Source organism: Crocuta crocuta, unplaced genomic scaffold (assembly GCF_008692635.1).
Source record: "Crocuta crocuta isolate KB4526 unplaced genomic scaffold, BGI_CrCroc_1.0 scaffold16, whole genome shotgun sequence".
Classification (NCBI taxonomy): Eukaryota; Metazoa; Chordata; class Mammalia; order Carnivora; family Hyaenidae; genus Crocuta; species Crocuta crocuta.
This window is the reverse complement of record NW_027531893.1, coordinates 15,308,319-15,325,581: the sequence shown is the minus strand read 5'-3', so window position 1 is coordinate 15,325,581 and position 17,263 is coordinate 15,308,319. Positions and strand designations below refer to the sequence as shown.

Here is a 17,263-nt window from a genome sequence, read left to right as displayed (position 1 = left end):
TATGGTTGTGTAGGTGGTATCCTGCACAAAGATGGTGAAACCAGGCTGAAGGACAATGCCTGTCTATGCCCTGGGGCACAGGGCTGCCTCACCTGATAGAAAGGGGCCCTGTTCTATCTTCAGAGGCACTCCAAAGACCCTGATATTTGCAGTCCATTAGTGGTCTCCCATGGCTTCCCAAGTTTCTTTCCCTCAGTAAGGGATTCTTTAGCCAATTTTAATCTTTAACCTTCTCATGGCTTCCAATCCTAGAGAGACACAGGTTTTATCTGATTTGGCAGATTCTTTTCATCATTGTGGATGCAGATGAACCCAGAAATGGACATATCTACAGATACTTCAAAATCACAGAGGTTAATATCCCATGTGTCCAAATCCTAAACTTAAGCTCTGACGCAAGGTACAAAATGCCTTCTGAGGAGATAACATATGAAAATCTCAAGAAATTTGGCCGCAGCTTCCTGAGTAGAACTGCCAAGGTAAGTTTGTTCTTGGACAAAGTTTACCTAGAACCTCAAAATTGCATAATTTTGCTGGCCTTGAACAGGGAGGCAGAATAAAGGTCAATCTCATGGTTCAAAATGGGGAAGTATCCTTCTCTCTCCACCTCTAGTATTTTCAACTTTTGACTTGTCCTGATCCTATAATTCCAGCATTGATTCTTTATTCTGAAAGTCATTCCCTTTGCAGATACTCTCAACTGAAATGCAGGAGCTCCCAAGGGCCAACATCCCCTGAAAGAGATACTTTTCCTCCTTTTGGACTCTCTTGTGAAAGATTTAAGGATAGATGGATTTTTGGGGAGAGGAGCTGGGGTGGGGATGTATTAAGCCATCAGGATTTAGCCTCCAAGGTTTTAGGGACCTCTTGTTTGGGAGGTTAGACATGAGCCTGTTTTGCTAAAAGGAAGGAGAAGATGCAGATCATATATAACACAACATCTCTTACTGTCTATGTAGCACTTGCGAAGTCCCTCAGCCACCCTGCTGCATTAGGTAACCATATTTTTTATTTACCAAGTGGAAACACTTTTGAGAGTAATGGGGGGTAAGGGGGGACACAATTCTTTAAAAGTATTCTGGAACAGAATAAACTGGAACTTTCCAGGAAAAAAGGAATATTTGGTCCCTTTCTCTCTGAGGGTTCCCATTACCTTCTGTCCATTCCCACACAGACACTCCTTCTCAAGTGAAGGCTGTTTTCTGTTTTGTTTCATTTTTTCTCTTATGCACATCATCATTACAGGCCAAGTGGTGAAGCTGGTGTCCTCCATGCCATTTCTCACTACTTTCAAAATGCCATATGCCATGCGTTTGGACTTTTAGATCACCTGCTCCTACCCTCCACTGCTCTCCTCTGACCATGTCCCTTTCACTCTCTGAGGACTTAAGCTCATTGCAGACTTGCTTTCTATCCTTTCTCCGCCATCATCTTCAGAGACGTCAGTGTCCAAAAACTCTGGTCTCTCCTCTAATTGGTGCATGCCATTCCAGCCACCTACTCTCGTGGCCACACTTTAGAGATGGCAGCCCCCATGAAAACCTGATTTCAAGCTTCCCATCCTTTTAGTTCCTTTTTCTAGTATCCATATTGTTGTAATTCCTTACCCTTCTCATGGTCTCCAACCTCCTGATCCCACTGCACAATCTCTTCCTTCACTTGGATCCCATGGTTCATCACTCTGGTGATGATTCCCTTAATGCCTTTATCCCTTTATTCCTTCATCTACCTTCTACCTTCTTTACACCCTGTGGAATTTATAAGGCAAAATCACAACCGTGGTTGAACCCACTTCATGTCCCTACTGCTTCAAGGCCAATGCTAGAGAAAAAGAACATCCTGAGGCAGGCTGGGTTCAATGAATCACAAACCTCCCATGGGCTCTTTGAAATGTCTTGACATCTCTACAGAAATTTCTATTAGTGTGTTCATTCTCAACATCTCTGGGTCTCTTTGTCCTCATACCCCATTCCTTCTTCCAGTCTCAGGTAAGCATGAAACCACACATCATTAAGACAAAGGCCTCTCATTTTCCATCAACACATCTACAAACCTACCTGGAGTCCTATCCATTCTCTCTCTCTCTTCCCTCCTATTTAACCTCAGGAGGTGTCTGTCTCCTTCTCAAGGGCCAACACATCCTCCAAGCTCTTGCAGTAGAGATGAGGATCCTTCACATGACTTACGAGATGTCACATGCCTGGTCTGGCCCATTTCTAATTTCCATCTTTTTCACCATTTCCCATCTTCCACGTACAACCCCACCCTCTTTATGCTTCCTCAGAAAGAATCTTCAAGTCCTTTCCAGAGGCTGGGGTCAGGATGAGTGAAGTATTTGTAGGAGAGGAGTTGGTGAACTGGGCACAGGCCAGACAGCTATATATATTAAGGATTTGGTGTCCTGAGAGCAATGGAAAGCCAAATTTGCATGGTGAAAATAAAACCCTACTGGTAGAATAAAGGTGTAGAGAAAATTAGGAAGTGCAGAAGGAACTCTGTGGGGCTACTGCAGTGATCTAGATGAGAGATTAAGGATACCTGGGTGGGGGAGCAGCAGTGCAGATGGAGACAAGGGTATGGGTTCAAGAGACTGCAGGAAGCAATGGTTGTAGAGAAAAATATATGTTGTGAGATTTCTACCACTTCCTTCAAAGAGAAGCAGAGTTACATTCATTCTTTGATGCGTCCTTTCACAAAATATTTGCTGAGGTCCTACTATGTATCAAGCTGTGGATACTCAGTGATGAAGACAGAAAAATCCCTTCTGACATTCTGTCTAGTATAGCAGAGACACGTTAATCAAATAACTAGAAAAGAAAATAATGAGAAAAATAAGATATAAATGATAAACTTGAATAAGTGATAAAAGGAAAAATATCAAATGTTATGAGAACTTGTGGTATAGCAGGATCTGATCTAGTCTGGGGAGAGTCAGGGAAGCCCTCCCTTGAGATCTTTCTGAACGGTAAATCTGAGTTAACTGAATAAAGAAAGGAGAGCAAGAATGAGGAGTGGGGAAGGTCCTCCAGACACAGGAATGGCATAAACAAAGGCCTGAAGTGGAAGAAAACTAGCCCTTTAGGTAAATAGAAGACCAATACAGTTGAAGAAAGCAAAGAAAGAATGGTAATGAGTTTGGTGAGGCTGGTGGGAGCCAAAGTGTGATAAGGGTTTAACAGGTCATATAAATTATCTTGGTTTTGATTCAGGAAGTAATTGGGAGCAGTTACACTTTAGAGGGGAGGGCAAGAAAAACAGGTTGAACATGAGCATTTCAAATTCTTTTCCAACACTCTTGTTAAGAATAAGATAAAACTTCTGATTATTTCCCATCAGTGCAAAGTGCCTCAACTGCCAACCCCTTTCTGGAGACTGTTAGATCTCTCAAATTTGCTTCCTAGAAACATCAATCCAGTGAAGAGGTTCCAAAATATTGGGACCAGGGGCCAGTTAAGCAACTCGTTGGGAAGAACTTCAACATGGTGGTCTTTGACAAGAAAAGGGACGTATTTGTGATGTTCTGTAAGTATCTCTGCAGAGGCTATGAGAAGGCAATGGCCCAGACATTACTTTTCAAATGTTGCTCTTAAATTCTTGGGCCCCCCAAACTCCAAAATCTATCAAAACACCATGCTAAGGATGGTTTTCTAACATCCAAAGAGTTTGGATTAAGATGCTATCACCTACAATGCAACTCTTCCTGAAAATCTAATTCTTGGAACATGTGGAATACCTTCCATACAATCCAGGCCTGTGGCTTTTTCAACGAGGCCTTCTGCTGAGCCATTCTATACTTCATCTCATTTAATCCTCATGACACACTTTTGAAGGTAGCTACTATTATTGCTCTCACTTTGCATTTGACTAAACATAGTCTCAGGTCGGTGAAGAAACTTTTCCAAAGTCAGGCAGCAAATAAGTGCTGAGAACTGGGATTGGAGCCTAGGCAGCCTGACCCCAGTGCCTTGGCTGGTAACTGCTGTACAGAATAGCAGTTTTGGCTTTCAGTAACTTATCAAAACGCCCGTATTTAACCTATCTGAGGTGGTGTGGCCAAGCTGGAGACTCAAATCCTGTAGGAAGAAAGTGTAGCAGTGTCTGACACACTGCAAGCACTTGATAAATAACAGCTATTATTGCTATTATTATTCTTATTGTTGTAATTATTTCCAGTGCTTGCTTAAGGACTATTGCTCTTTCTCTACTCTTTCTGATTTGCATGTGAAGAGTCCTAACTGGGGACTTCTCTCCTACTCTGAGATACAGAGAGAGTGACATTGAAGTTACTTCAGATATCTCTTTTATTTACTATTTATTGAGAACTTACAATGGGCCTGGTATGAGTTGGCTGTTTACATACCCACTCTTCTTTCCTCCTCAAAACAAGCCTCTTAGGAAGGTCCAGGGGATTTCTCCATGATACCTATCAGGGAATTTAGCCTCAGAAAGATTAATTACTTTATCCTAGGTCACACAGTAAATTCATTGTAAGGCAAAAATTCAAATCAAGCTCTGATGACATTATTTCCTGAGGGCTGGATTGCAACATGCAGACCTTTAAAAATTTCATTGAAATGGACTCTCATCCACAGGGTGAGGTGTTTAAGGTCTGCATGGTTGAATAACCATGATCTGTTCCCTTGACGTGAGAGGGTGGGCAGCTTTTCTATCCTTACCTGACACTGGAGTTATGAGAATGCTCATTTGGTTCTGGTAAAAGGCAAAAAGCAGCCTCATTTTCTTGGAAGCAGGCCTCTCAGATTGGCCCCCTGCTATTCAAACCCAGGGTCCATTGGGCTCCAGGGGAGCTGCGGGGAGAGCAGATGGTCATGGAGGCACTTGGTTTATAAATGGAGGGATGATCATCCAAATGCAGAGTGTCAGGGTCCTGGAGGCCACCTCTCCCACAGAGTCAGAAATGTTAATGGGACCACAAAGAGCAGGGAAGGTTCAGTTTCTTTCCATGCTGGAGCTGGTCCCTGATTCTCTCCAGAGGGCTAGGTGCCTAGGCCAGACTCAAAGCTTAAAGCAACTGTCCCTAAGGAAGTCCAGTGTCCCCTTTCCAGGGGTCACTGTACTTGTTACAGCTTCCTTTTCACCTCTTAGGCACATTCTCCATTATGGGACTAAAAGGCAGTGTACTATAATGGTCACACACAAGTCAAAGCAGCCTGACTTCAAATCCCACTTCCTCTGAGCGAAATAAGTCAGGCAGAGAAGGACAAATATCATATGTTTGCACGTATAGGAGGATTAGGAGGAACTTGACGGAGGAACAAGGGGGAGAAGAAGGGCGGAAATGGTGGGGGAAAGGGAGAGAGGCAAACCATGAGAGACTCTTGAATGCTGACAAAAACTGAGGACTGATGGATGTGGGGGGAGGGGGGCATGGGCATGGAGGAGGACACTTGTGGGGATGAGCACTGAGTGTTATGTGGAAACTAATTTGACAATAAACTATTAAAAAAAAAATAAGTAATAAAGTTAAAAAAAAAAAAATCCCACTTCCTCTCCTTAATTACCTAGGTGACCTTGGACTGTGAGCTTAACTTCTGTTGGAAAACTCTTGGGCTCTCGCTCTCTCTCTCATACTCACACACACACGATTTCTGGTAGAACATGAGGAATTGTTTAGCATAAATATTTTTGGTTTTTTTCTCTTCAACTGGAGCGGAAAACTGTTAAAGGAGAAACAAAGAATAGAAGAAAATGTTCCAGCATATTCAAAGTGTTAGTGTCCGGACAGAAGGGGACTATATCAACTTTTTTCTAACTTATTTAATAATGACCAGGTACTGTGATTGAAATGCAAAAATAGTGTAATATACTGTTAAAAGAAAGAAACAGTGCAATTTGCAAAGCAACAGAACTATTAGTAGAACATGGTGATGGTGTTTACGGGGGTAGCACTGGCTTTCAGTTTCATTAGTGTGAACTTGAGCAATGGCCCTTCTCTTTCAGATGCACCCTGGTCAGAAAAGTGTAAGGCACTCTTCCCAGTGTTGGAGGAGTTGGGCAGAAAGTATCAAAACCACTCAACAGTCACCATTGCCAAGATTGACATCACGGCAAATGACATTCAGCTGATGTACCTGGACCGGTACCCCTTCTTCAGGCTCTTCCTCACGGACTCTCAACAAGTGAGGAGCTCTTGGGACCCACATACCTGGAAATGCCATTATGTCATCATCACAAAACTAGTTTCTCCCTATCTCCAGCTCTGCCTTGTACCAAAACAGCTTCATTCTCAGCTTAAGCCCCTATTATCGTCTCATGTTCAGTTTGAAGAATGCTTTCCATTAGCTTCCCCAGAAGTCCCAAGACTTGCTGTAATTGGGTCCAGCTTGGGTTAGCTGCTCTGCCCTTATCCAATCAGTGTTGTTAGGCAGATGTGAATGTCTTGATTAGTCAGGCCTGGTTTCTTCCGGTACTGGGGCTGAGCTCTATGTAGACTATTATGGAATAAGGTAGGGGGAATTTCGACATGAATATTGAGGGTGGGGTGCTACAAGAAGAAGGAAGATCACGTGATAGACAGTCAATGTCTTTTACACTTCAGTATTATAATCACCAAGCATCGCCAATGTCATGGGACATACTCTCCATGCTACTTTGCTTTGGCATGTGGGGAAGGATGTCCATCAAAACAATGCAAGCCAAGATTCCTGCTCCCAAGAAGAGTATGACTGAGTGTGGGAGAGAAGTCATGATGTAGGCCCACCTCTATATGCAACTGGAATTGAAGGAGACAGATTCTGGAAGGCAGATATTTCATGCAGACATGAGATTCTGAAGAATGCTGAGGATTTAAATCAGATTAGAAGAGGGATGTGAACTATAGGCAGGAAGTATAATATTAACGAGGATGTGGGCGGAAGGGTGGCCATAGCACTCTGAAGGAGATGCCATCCTTCTGGTACAGAAGATACATGTTGGGGAGTGGTAGAAAATGAGGCTGGGTTGAGAGGGTGGAGCTGTCACAGATCTTCAGTTATCTGAAAAGGAGTTTAGACAACCAATGGCAGTAAACAGCTTCATAATCTTCTTAAAAACTAAAAGAGGAAAGGGAACTAGTGTGGACTGAGCAATGATCATGTATCAGATACTTTGTAAAATAAGAACTATTCTTATTCTTCTTGTTATGATAATAATGTCAACCATATGTAGTACTCACTAAGAGTCAGGTACTGTTTTAAGTACCTTTCATATAGTAATTCATTAAATTCTTACAACATATGTGGTAGGTAATGTTGTTATCTTCACATTACAGATAGGAAAACTGAGTCATAGAGAGGTTAAATAGGGTTTGAGCCTTGACGATGTGGCTCTAAAGTCCATGCTCTAAGCACTACATTATATGTATGTATATATATAATATTTTGTGGGAAGAAAATACAGTTTTGACCTTGTTCCATTTTCTTCCTAGGCTGTACTGTATAAGGGAGAACATACCGTGAAGGGCTTTTCTGACTTCCTGGAAAGTCAAATCAAGACCAGGATTGAGAATGAGGATGAGGTAAGGTGAAACAGTAGCGCCCTGGATTATTCTGTCTCACACAGAATCATCAAGAACCCAAAGGACTAGGAGAGAGTGTGTCCATAATCTTGTATTCTCTGGAGATCACTGATGACCGGTGAACAACTACCCACTGTGGATGACCTTATTTCAAGGGCACTTACTACAAGGAAGCAGAAATAGCGGACTTTAGAAACGGAGGGAAAGGCAAAGACTCTGAGGTTTCCTAAGGCTACTTTCCTGGGTCTTCTGTTTCTGAGTGGGTAACCAGATGTCCTGACAGGATCCAGCTCTCTGGCATTATTTTCCTGGTGGATGGGATGGCAATCCTCATTTTCTCTGAATCCTGTTCCTGCCTCTGAGGCGATCTGCAGGAAGGTGCCATCTCTGTTAGTTAGGACCCTTTCAGTTGCAAATATCAGAAACACTACTCTTTGGTTTAAGCAACAATGGGAACTTAACCCACATAACTAGTAGAACGTCAGGTGGATTCAGAAACTCAAACTCATTTACTGTCTCCTCATCTCTGTTTTACCTATTATAGCTTTATTCCCAAGCAGTCACTTCCCCATGGAAGGTCAAAGATTTCCCCACAGCGCTGAACTAATATCCTCTCAGCTTAGAAAGCAAGTGCCTAGGGGTGCCTGGGTGGCTAAGTCAGTTGAGCTCAGATCATGATCTCTTGGTACTGTGAGTTGAAGCACTACATGGGGCTTGTGCTGTCAGCACAGAGCCCACTTCAGATTCTCTGTCCCCTTTCTCTCTGCCCCTCCTCTGCTCATGCTCTCCCTCTCTCTCTCTCTCAAAAATAAATAAATATTAAAAAAAAAAAAAAAAAAAAAAAGAGGGGCACCTGGGTGGCTTAGTCGGTTAAGCATCTGACTTCAGCTCAGGTCATGATCTCTCTCTGAAGCCTGGTGCCTGCTTCAGATTCTGTGTCTCCATCTCTCTCTGCCCCTCCCCAAATCGTGCTCTCTCTCAAAAATAAGTAAGAATTTTAAAAAAAGAAAAAAAAGAAAAAAAAAGAAAAAAAGAAAGCAAGTACCTACTTCTTAGTACTCCTAGCAAATGTCCTAGATAGGGATTCATGATAGGCCTGGGTCACATACCCAGCCCTGGAGCTAGACCTGGGGCAGCCACAACTGTGGTCTTAGAGTGGAAGAAGGGGGTTCCTCAAAGGCTCTCTTTCCTGAGGGGCAAAACCACAGTGGGCTCTGGCACCTACGAGGATGCTCAAACTGCCTCTCTCTGGGCATTTCCAGAAAAAGAAGGTTTGGTAATTACAATCACAATTATCACATATTTTTTGCCTCTTTATTTCTTTTTTTTATTTTTTTTATTTTTTATTTTTTTAAATGTTTTATTTATTTTTAGGAGAGAGAGAGAGAGACAGCGTGAGCAGGGGAGGGTCAGAGAGAGAGGGAGTCACAGACTGAAGCAGGCTCCAGGCTCTGAACTGGCAGTCAGCACAGAGCCCGACGCGGGGCTCGAACCCACGAACCGTGAGATCATGACCCAAGCGAAAGTCGGACGCTTAACCGACTAAGCCACCCAGGCGCCCCGCCTCTTTATTTCTTTATCCTACTTCCTCCCTCCTTTCTTTTCTTGGATAGTTGTTGTCTACTGAGCAAAGTAAAGTGACAGAAGAGGAGGCATTAGCTGAGGAAAAGGAAGTACCTGTTACCAAGAAAGCATTACCTGACCAGAGGTTGCCTGAGATGGAGAATGTGACAAAGCTGGAAGACCCAACTGGGCAGAAGGAACCAGCCAAGGAGGAGGAGGAGAAGGTGGGTAAGCCAAAGGGACTTCCAAAAGAAGAGAAGAAACCAAAAGTGAAGGAAGAACTGTAGCTTCTCCAAAGCCAAGAGCCATTTTCCAGGTCCTGGCCTCATTTTCTAAGTGGATCTGCTCTAAAAAAATGATGTATCATTGCAGTGGATGGAGGCTGGGTAATTAAAAACTCCTGAATGTCTCTGNATACCAACCCTTTATCTGATATGTCGTTTGCAACTATCTTTTCCCATTCAGTTGGTTGCCTATTAGTTTTGTGGGTTGTTTCCTTTGCCGTGCATGCATTACCTATTTTTTGTGGTTGGTGCTGCCTTAGAAGAACTGTTTGGCCCAGAATTCAGACAGGTTTGCAATTGAAGCCATAACTGAAACATTTACTGAGTGTTTACAACATGCTGCACAGTCATGTAATTCTCACATCACTTTCGTTATCCCCATTTTACACGTGAGGGAACTGAGGCAAAGAGAGGTTAAGCAACCAAGTCAGGATCACAGAGCCAGAAAGCCCTTGACATATGATCCCAGGCACTCTCACTCCAGAGACTACATTTAACCACTCTACATACCACCTCCTCCACTAGGTTGGAGTCCCCAGAGTGTGGCCGAAACTTACAAACGAAGTGGACTGATTTGTTTAGGCTTCATTTTGGCACAGTAAGAAAGAGATACAGCCCTGAACATGTCCTCAGTCTTATATATTTCAGTATGTGATGCACTCTCTTAAGCAGCAAGGTGTTAGGATAATCCTCAAGCCCGTTTGTTTACTACCCTAAAAGTAATTCCACCCATACATGTGACTCCAGCCACTTGCACTGACTCTACCCACTTCTGTCCACTGACATGCCCCACTTATCTCCATGTGACTCCATACACTTCCCTCCACCTTCACCCACCATTCTCTGCCAAAGAAGTCTCTCCAATGGTGCTTCTATTGCCATTCTGTAGTTCCTTGCCCACCTCCCACCAATATTCCATAAAGCTGCTGAAATTATCTTTTACAAAGCCATTTTCTTGAAAACTGGCAACACTATCTTGTTTTAACTCTGTAATGGCATCTTTATCCCTTTCAGAATAAGATTGGTCGGTTCACCATGCTTTCCAGGCCTGGAAAGTTCTGTCTCCACAGGTATCTTCTGTTCCTTTCTCTCTCTGTGTCATTTTCTAGGCTCCAGCCATACTTCCTGTATATTCTTGAATAGTTCAAGTGCTTTCTCTCTTCATGGCTGGTCCTTCTGCCTAAATGCACACATGATGCACTCCCACAGATCTTCGTGCAGATGTCTTTTCTATCCTTCAAGCCTCAGTTCAAATGTCACCACCTCTAAGAGGGCTTCCTAGGTACCAATATTTGTAAGCACGTTATTTTGCTATGCACTAATATACTGCTTGATTCCCCCACCGGTGGGTAATCCCTTGGAGAGCAGATATATCTCTTCTCTTCTCCACTGTATTCCTAATGCCTAGAATGCCACTTGGACACAATAGGTGCTCAGTAAATAAGTATCCATAGATCAAATGAAATTTGATTTCAGCCAGCACCCTATCTCTGAGATACATGATTTAACTGTCATCCCCAAAGGTAGGTGCTAACAGAGTTGCCTGGAAACCCGAATTATATCTGCATTAGTTTCCTATTATTGCTCTGACAATTACCACAAATTTAGTGGCTTGAAAAAGTACCAACTTACTCTCTTATAACTCTGGAAGCTAGATTGAAAGTCAATTTCACTGAGCAAAGTCAAGGTGTCAGGAGGATTGGTCCCCTCTGGAAAAATCCCTTGACTTGCCTTTTCTAGCTTCTGAGGTCTGCTTACATTCCTTAGCTCATGGGCCTGCCCAGACAACCTCATATCAAGATTTGAACTTAATGGTACTGCAAAGTCCTCTTTGCCATGTAAGGTAGCATTCACAAGTTCTGGGGACTAGCACAGAGACATACTGGGAAGTCATTATTCCCTTGACCACAGACTCATGCTGCTGATTTGTGTTAATCATTTTGGCCAAGTGGCAATAGAACTCCTCTTGAAAAGCGGGGCGTAATATTTCACAGACCAAAGTCTCTGCAAACCATCTGGGCCTTTCCACTTGCCATGTATTATATGAGGGAAAGGCTGTTTATACCTCTTCAGGTTTCCTAAGCCAGGTCCTATACCTCCTTCTCCCACCCCCAAACCTGGCGTATCCACATCCAGATGAAGCAGGGAACAGCCTGGGGCCCTACAACTCACCTGAGCCAGATTGCCCTGACAGGGGCAGGTGTTAGTATTCAGGACATGGTGTGAGGCTCACCTGCCTCAGCCTTAAGGCTATGTAACTGCTGGTCAAAGGAGGGGTTCATGGGGGCTGCTAGGAATAAATCACACACAACAGAGTTCCCAACTGGCCACTAGCCAGAGAATGGATGTGCTACCTGCAAGTCTCCCATGTGTATCTGGGGCTCAGGTTGGGATAAGCAGTTATAGGTATGTAAGGCCTGTAATGGCCCTCTCTTGGAAATGTCTTCCCCACCTTGACTCATTTTCTACCCCCTCCCAATACACAACACTCTCACAAAAGTCCTTTGTATTCTGTTTGATCAATTTTTCAAATTTCTCCACACTTTAGCTTCACTTCCTCACAAAAAGACCTAAAAGCACCTATTCCTCATGGCCAAACATGGAATGTTCTTTACCCCCAAGGGGTGCAATGCATCTTACAAGTAAATCTGAAAAAGATATGGGGTTTAGTTTGGATTTAACACAGGCTAGCTAGGTCATCTCAGGGAAGCAACTTAATCTTTCTGATCCACAGTCTTCTTGGTAACATGTGTTGGAACATTTATTGTGTCTGGCCTAAGAGAAGGCACTCAGTAAGTAACAGCTGTCAAGGTTATTAAGATCAAATCTCCTACCCATGTTTAAAAGTTGAGAGAAGAGCATTCCAAGAAAATGGGAACTTCTGATAAACTGACTAAGGTTTGTTCAAAAATATTTTTTGACTACTTTTCTGGAAGCAAGAGAAAGAAAAAAAAGCAACTGTATTTGGCAATGTGGATGTGTTTGGTGGTCTTGATGAGCAAAGTCAATGGAGCTGGCAGATCAGGAAGCATATCAGTGTGAACCTTATTGGAGAGTGTGCAGATAAATCTGTGAAGTTTGGCTATGAGTGGCTGGAAAATAGGATGGTGGCTGGAGGGAGTGTGGGGTCAAAGGAATGTTTCTATGGAAGGAACTAGCAGATGAGAATACTCTCAAGTGTCTACAATAAGAGGAAGTTACAGGAGGAAGCAGTAAGTGAAGGTGAGGAAGAAAGTTTATCAGCCCAGGAAGAAGAATGCTACCTTCATCATGACAGGAGAGGAGATGTGGAAGATGAGTCCAGAGACAGGAAGACGGAGAAGATGAGGGAGGCATCGCTTAGTGGCTCCATGAGTACACCATGATGTTATTAAATGTGTGGGGCTGGGAAAGGGTGAGAGTTTTGAAGAAGGAGTGGAAAACTAGAGAAACAGCACAGGAGGGATGATCCAGCTGCTCTGAGTGCAGGTGACGTTTACTGTCTTAAAATGTAGGTTTTACAAACAACCCAGTAAAGAAATGGGCAGAAGATATGAACAGACACTTCTCCAAAGAGGACACACAGATGGCCAACAAACACATGAAATGATGCTCAGCATCCCTACTCATCAGGGAAATACAAATCAAAACCACACTGAGATACCACCTCACGCCAGTCAGAGTGGCTAAAATGAGCAAATCAGAGAACTCTAGATGCTGGCGAGGATGTGGAGAAACGGGCACCCTCCTACACTGTTGGTGGGAATGTAAACTGGTGCAGCCCCTCTGGAAAACAGTGTGGAGGTTCCTCAGGAAACTAACAATAGAACTCCCCTATGACCCAGCAATAGCACTGCTAGGAATTTACCCAAGGGATACAGAAATGCTGATGCATAGGAGCACATGTACCCCAATGTTCATAGCAGCACTCTCCACAATAGCTAAAACATGGAAAGAGCCTAAGTGTCCATCAACAGATGAATGGATCAAGAAGATGTGGTTTATCTATACCATGGAATACTACATGGCAATGAGAAACAATGAAATCTGGCCATGTGTAGCAACATGGATGGACCTTGAGGATGTTATGCTGAGTGAAATAAGTCAGGCAGAGGACAAATATCATATGTTTGCACGTATAGGAGGATTAGGAGGAACTTAACGGAAGACCATGGGGTAGAAGAAGGGTGGAAATAGTGGGGGAAAAGGGGAGAGGCAAACCATGAGAGACTCTTGAATACTGACAAAAACTGAGGACTGATAGATGTGGGGGGGGGAGGGGGACACGGAGAGGGGCACTTGTGGGGATGAGCACTGGGTGTTATATGGAAACCAACTTGACAATAAACTATTTGTAAAAAAAATAAATAAATAAAAAGATAAAATTGCTTACATATCAAATCATAAAAAAAATAAAAAAATAAAATGTAGGTTTTATTATTATTCAGGTACGGCAAGGCTAACCATGAGAAGGTGGATGCCATTGAAAACATAGTTAATTATATTCTTGGGTCCCAAGAGGAGGGGACACACCCCCAAGAGGAGGGGTAAATCAGGAGGTCAAGGGAGAAGGGGGAAGATGAGCAAGAGCCTCTCTTGTGGTTTCCATGGGAAGGAAAAAGAGATGCATGATAAGTAGGTTTTGGACTGGCTAGTTTGAATAAATTTCAGTGGGCCCTGGAAAGTGGGAATTGGGAATCCTGGGAATCATCCCTGGTTGCCTGGTGCCTGGCCATGGGATGATTAGGGCAGGGAAATAGTGCCTAAGAGTGAGAACTCTGGGCAAAGGAGGGCTTGGGGGGTAGACTGTGGGTGATTGATTTGCATACGAAAGGCAGATCTCTGCTATCTGTAGGAATTAGTTAGCTTGGAGGGGCAGTCCCTCAGCAACCAGCAAAGCCCCAAGATGTAAAAGCATCAAATAGAGAAACTATAAAAATGTGGTTATTGGACTTATAAATGGTCTCCAAAACAAATGCCCCATTTTCTGGCCTGTGGCCTTTGCCCAGACAACCTCAGGAGCCACCCAGAGCCTCCATTTTAATCTTTTAAAGACACTTGGACTTGGGTTTAGACAGGGCATCATATGCACCAACCAGAAATGATATTCCCCACCAGAAATGGAGAAGAAGATTATTTTCTTCTTAAACAATAGGAGAAAAAATAAAGGAAAGGACACAAACAGCCAGTTTAGAAAAGAACAAATAACCAACAAATGAAGAGATAATGACTTCTCTTTTCACTGAAGAATTGCAAAAGTAAATAATGAGGTTTCTCACTTATTTTTTGACAAAGATAAAAGAAAGTGTACAATGCTCAGGGTCAGTACTATGGTAGGACCATAAAGTAATTTTAAAAAATCTCTCTGGGGTGCTGTTTGGGAAGAGGTATCAAAATTCATAAAACTCTACCACTTCTTTGACCCAGAAATTTCACTCCTACAAAATTATCCTGAGGGGGCTCTGTCATTTTCTACCTGTGTGACTGTCCATCAGCAAAGCAGCATTGGCAGTGACTTCCATGGGTAGAATCGCTACTACATGTCTGTCCTTACATCTTCTCCTTCAACCACCATAACTACTCTAGGAGATAGGCACTTTCCCTTTATGATGAAAATGACCTCAGGAAGATTAAGAAATGAGCCCTCTGGCATGCAATAAATGGCTGATGAAAAGCCAGACCAACTGAATCAAAACTCAGTCTACTCAGTCATGAAGTTATCCACCTCCTAAAGGGCCTGTCCTCATGGGAACTCAGATTCCTTGTTTCACAGAGTGGGTCTGGTCCAATGATGTCTCAAGTACCTCCTGGCTCCAACCTTCAACTGTTTTCAGCTCTTCTCCTGCCATGCCTGGACCATCGAAGAGCTTGCCTAGCCTGTGAGGATGGAGTGTGCTTCTAAAGGGTCCTCTTTCCAGGGCAGGGAACCCAAATGGCCACAGGTACATGTCCCAATGGGGACAATAGACACTCCTTTTTAGGGCTCATGGGTCACTCAGTCAGTTGGGCATTTGACTCTTGACTTTGGCTGAGGTCAGGAACCCAGGGTCATGGGATCGAGCGCCATGTCTGGCTCTCAATGAGCATGGAGCCTGCTTAGGATTTCTCTCCCCACCACGCCACCCTCTGTCCTGCTCCTGCTCTCAAATTAAAAAAACAAAACCAAAAACATCTCTTTTCTTCCCAAGTCAGTCTGGCTTGAGATACTAGCCTCTGCTTGCCCCCTTGAGTCCACTTTGTCCTTCTCAATGAGCAAGAAAAAGCCTAGTACCTTGGCACTGCTTTTCCAGTTAATTTCTAACTAAGGAATCTCTTTATGTCAAAAGGTGCAAAACAGAGGCCTTGTATTTGCAGGCACAAGTTTGACCCCCAATGTCAATCATTTGAGGTGTCAACATATTAGGAAAATGAACAACAACCTGACAGCCTAGGAAAGGAAAATACTGTGCCCAAAGGGGAAAATATTCTGCCCTCAAGAAAACAATCTCAAGAAACAGAACCAGAGGATAATTGGAGGAAAGACTGCCAGCCAGTGGTAGATGTATATATAGGAGGCACGTACTTGTAAACAGATTAATTCTACCTTTCTGGCTTCAGGTAAGGCTATCTACAGCTCTCTCTTCTCCTAGCCACTTCTGCCCCACCTACCTGTCTGTTACTTCCCATTCTGCTTGGGGGCGGGGGGTGGGGGGAGAAAATCAAGAGATTGGACACTTGGGTCAGACCTAGAGAGTGAGTCCTTCCTCTGCTGATAATTGGCTTCATTATCTTTGGTTTGTCAGTCTTCCTCTCTGTGAGACTGTGCTCTGTGCTTTTCTAATAACAATGACTACTATTTCTTCACTCATTCAGTGCATGTTAGTTAAGTGCCTACCATGTACCAGGCACTGAAAATATAGCAGTGAACAACAGCATTGGCTATGTGCTAGGCCCTGCTTTGCATATATCATCTTACTTAATACCCATGACAATATGCAGTCAGTTATTACCCACCACAGTGTTTTCAAAGTATAGGTCACACCCATTAGTGGATCATGAAATTATTTGTGGATTATATCCAAAATTTTCTTTTAACTAAATACTATAGACAATGTCAACCAGCAATGCACACAGTAATGATAAGAATTTTTTTTAAACTTCTATTATGTGTTTATGTGTATGTATATAGGCAGGCACATACACAAGCAACTATACCAATTTATGGCAAAAAATATTTTCTTTATAGCAGATCCTAGCCATAAAGGTTTGGAAAACACTGCTCCAGAACACAAAGTTCTTTGATCATAAGGACATCAAACTAAGCCTGGCACATCATAGGCACTCAGTTTGTGGAAGCAATGATCCATATTTCATAGATGAGGAAACTAATTGTTAGTGAAGTGAAATACCTTGCCCAAGGTCACACTGTTAGCGACTGGTAAAACAGGGATTTGAAACCCTGTTGCAGGCTCCAAGTCCTAAACATTTAACCACCATGCTAAACTACTTTGCTGCTGGAAAAATTGGGGTAGTATTTTACCTACCTAGGATTTTACCTACCTAGGATTATTTCACCAATTGAGTGAAATAATAAGTGACCACTCTGTAAACATTAACATTCATTGTGAAGGTTAATCGACTCTCGAGTTTCCTATCTCACACTACTTCTTTGCGATATGTGAGTTGCATAAAGTAAGAGATCTTGCCTATCCTGTTCATTGTTTTCTTTGGGGTGTAGCCCCCTGTTTGGCACGTGGTAGCTACTCAATAAACGTTTGTTGAATAAATAAGTGGATTTGGGGAAGTTGAAAGTTTTCCAGCAGGGGATTGGGAGTTGGCTGTTAACCCAAAGCTGCCTCCTATGATGGTGAGTCCAGAACATTCTACCCCATTTTGCTTCCTGTTCCAAATGAGACTCAGTTCTTCCAGATGTACAGAGACG

The 17,263-nt window shown here is 43.1% G+C and overlaps 1 protein-coding gene across 2 annotated transcripts in view; it reads left to right on the top strand.

Moving 5' to 3' along the window:
• Positions 1-9,488, top strand: part of PDILT (protein disulfide isomerase like, testis expressed) — a 44,593-nt gene extending 35,105 nt beyond the window's left edge. For both annotated transcript variants that reach the window (XM_077773274.1, XM_077773273.1), the window contains 5 exons: positions 282-479; positions 3,402-3,522; positions 5,962-6,140; positions 7,427-7,516; positions 9,130-9,488. In XM_077773274.1, coding sequence (XP_077629400.1) covers positions 282-479; positions 3,402-3,522; positions 5,962-6,140; positions 7,427-7,516; positions 9,130-9,366 — 825 coding nt within the window. In that variant the 3' untranslated portion in view covers positions 9,367-9,488. The remainder of the gene's footprint in view (positions 1-281; positions 480-3,401; positions 3,523-5,961; positions 6,141-7,426; positions 7,517-9,129) is intronic.
• The last annotated feature ends 7,775 nt before the right edge of the window (positions 9,489-17,263 follow it).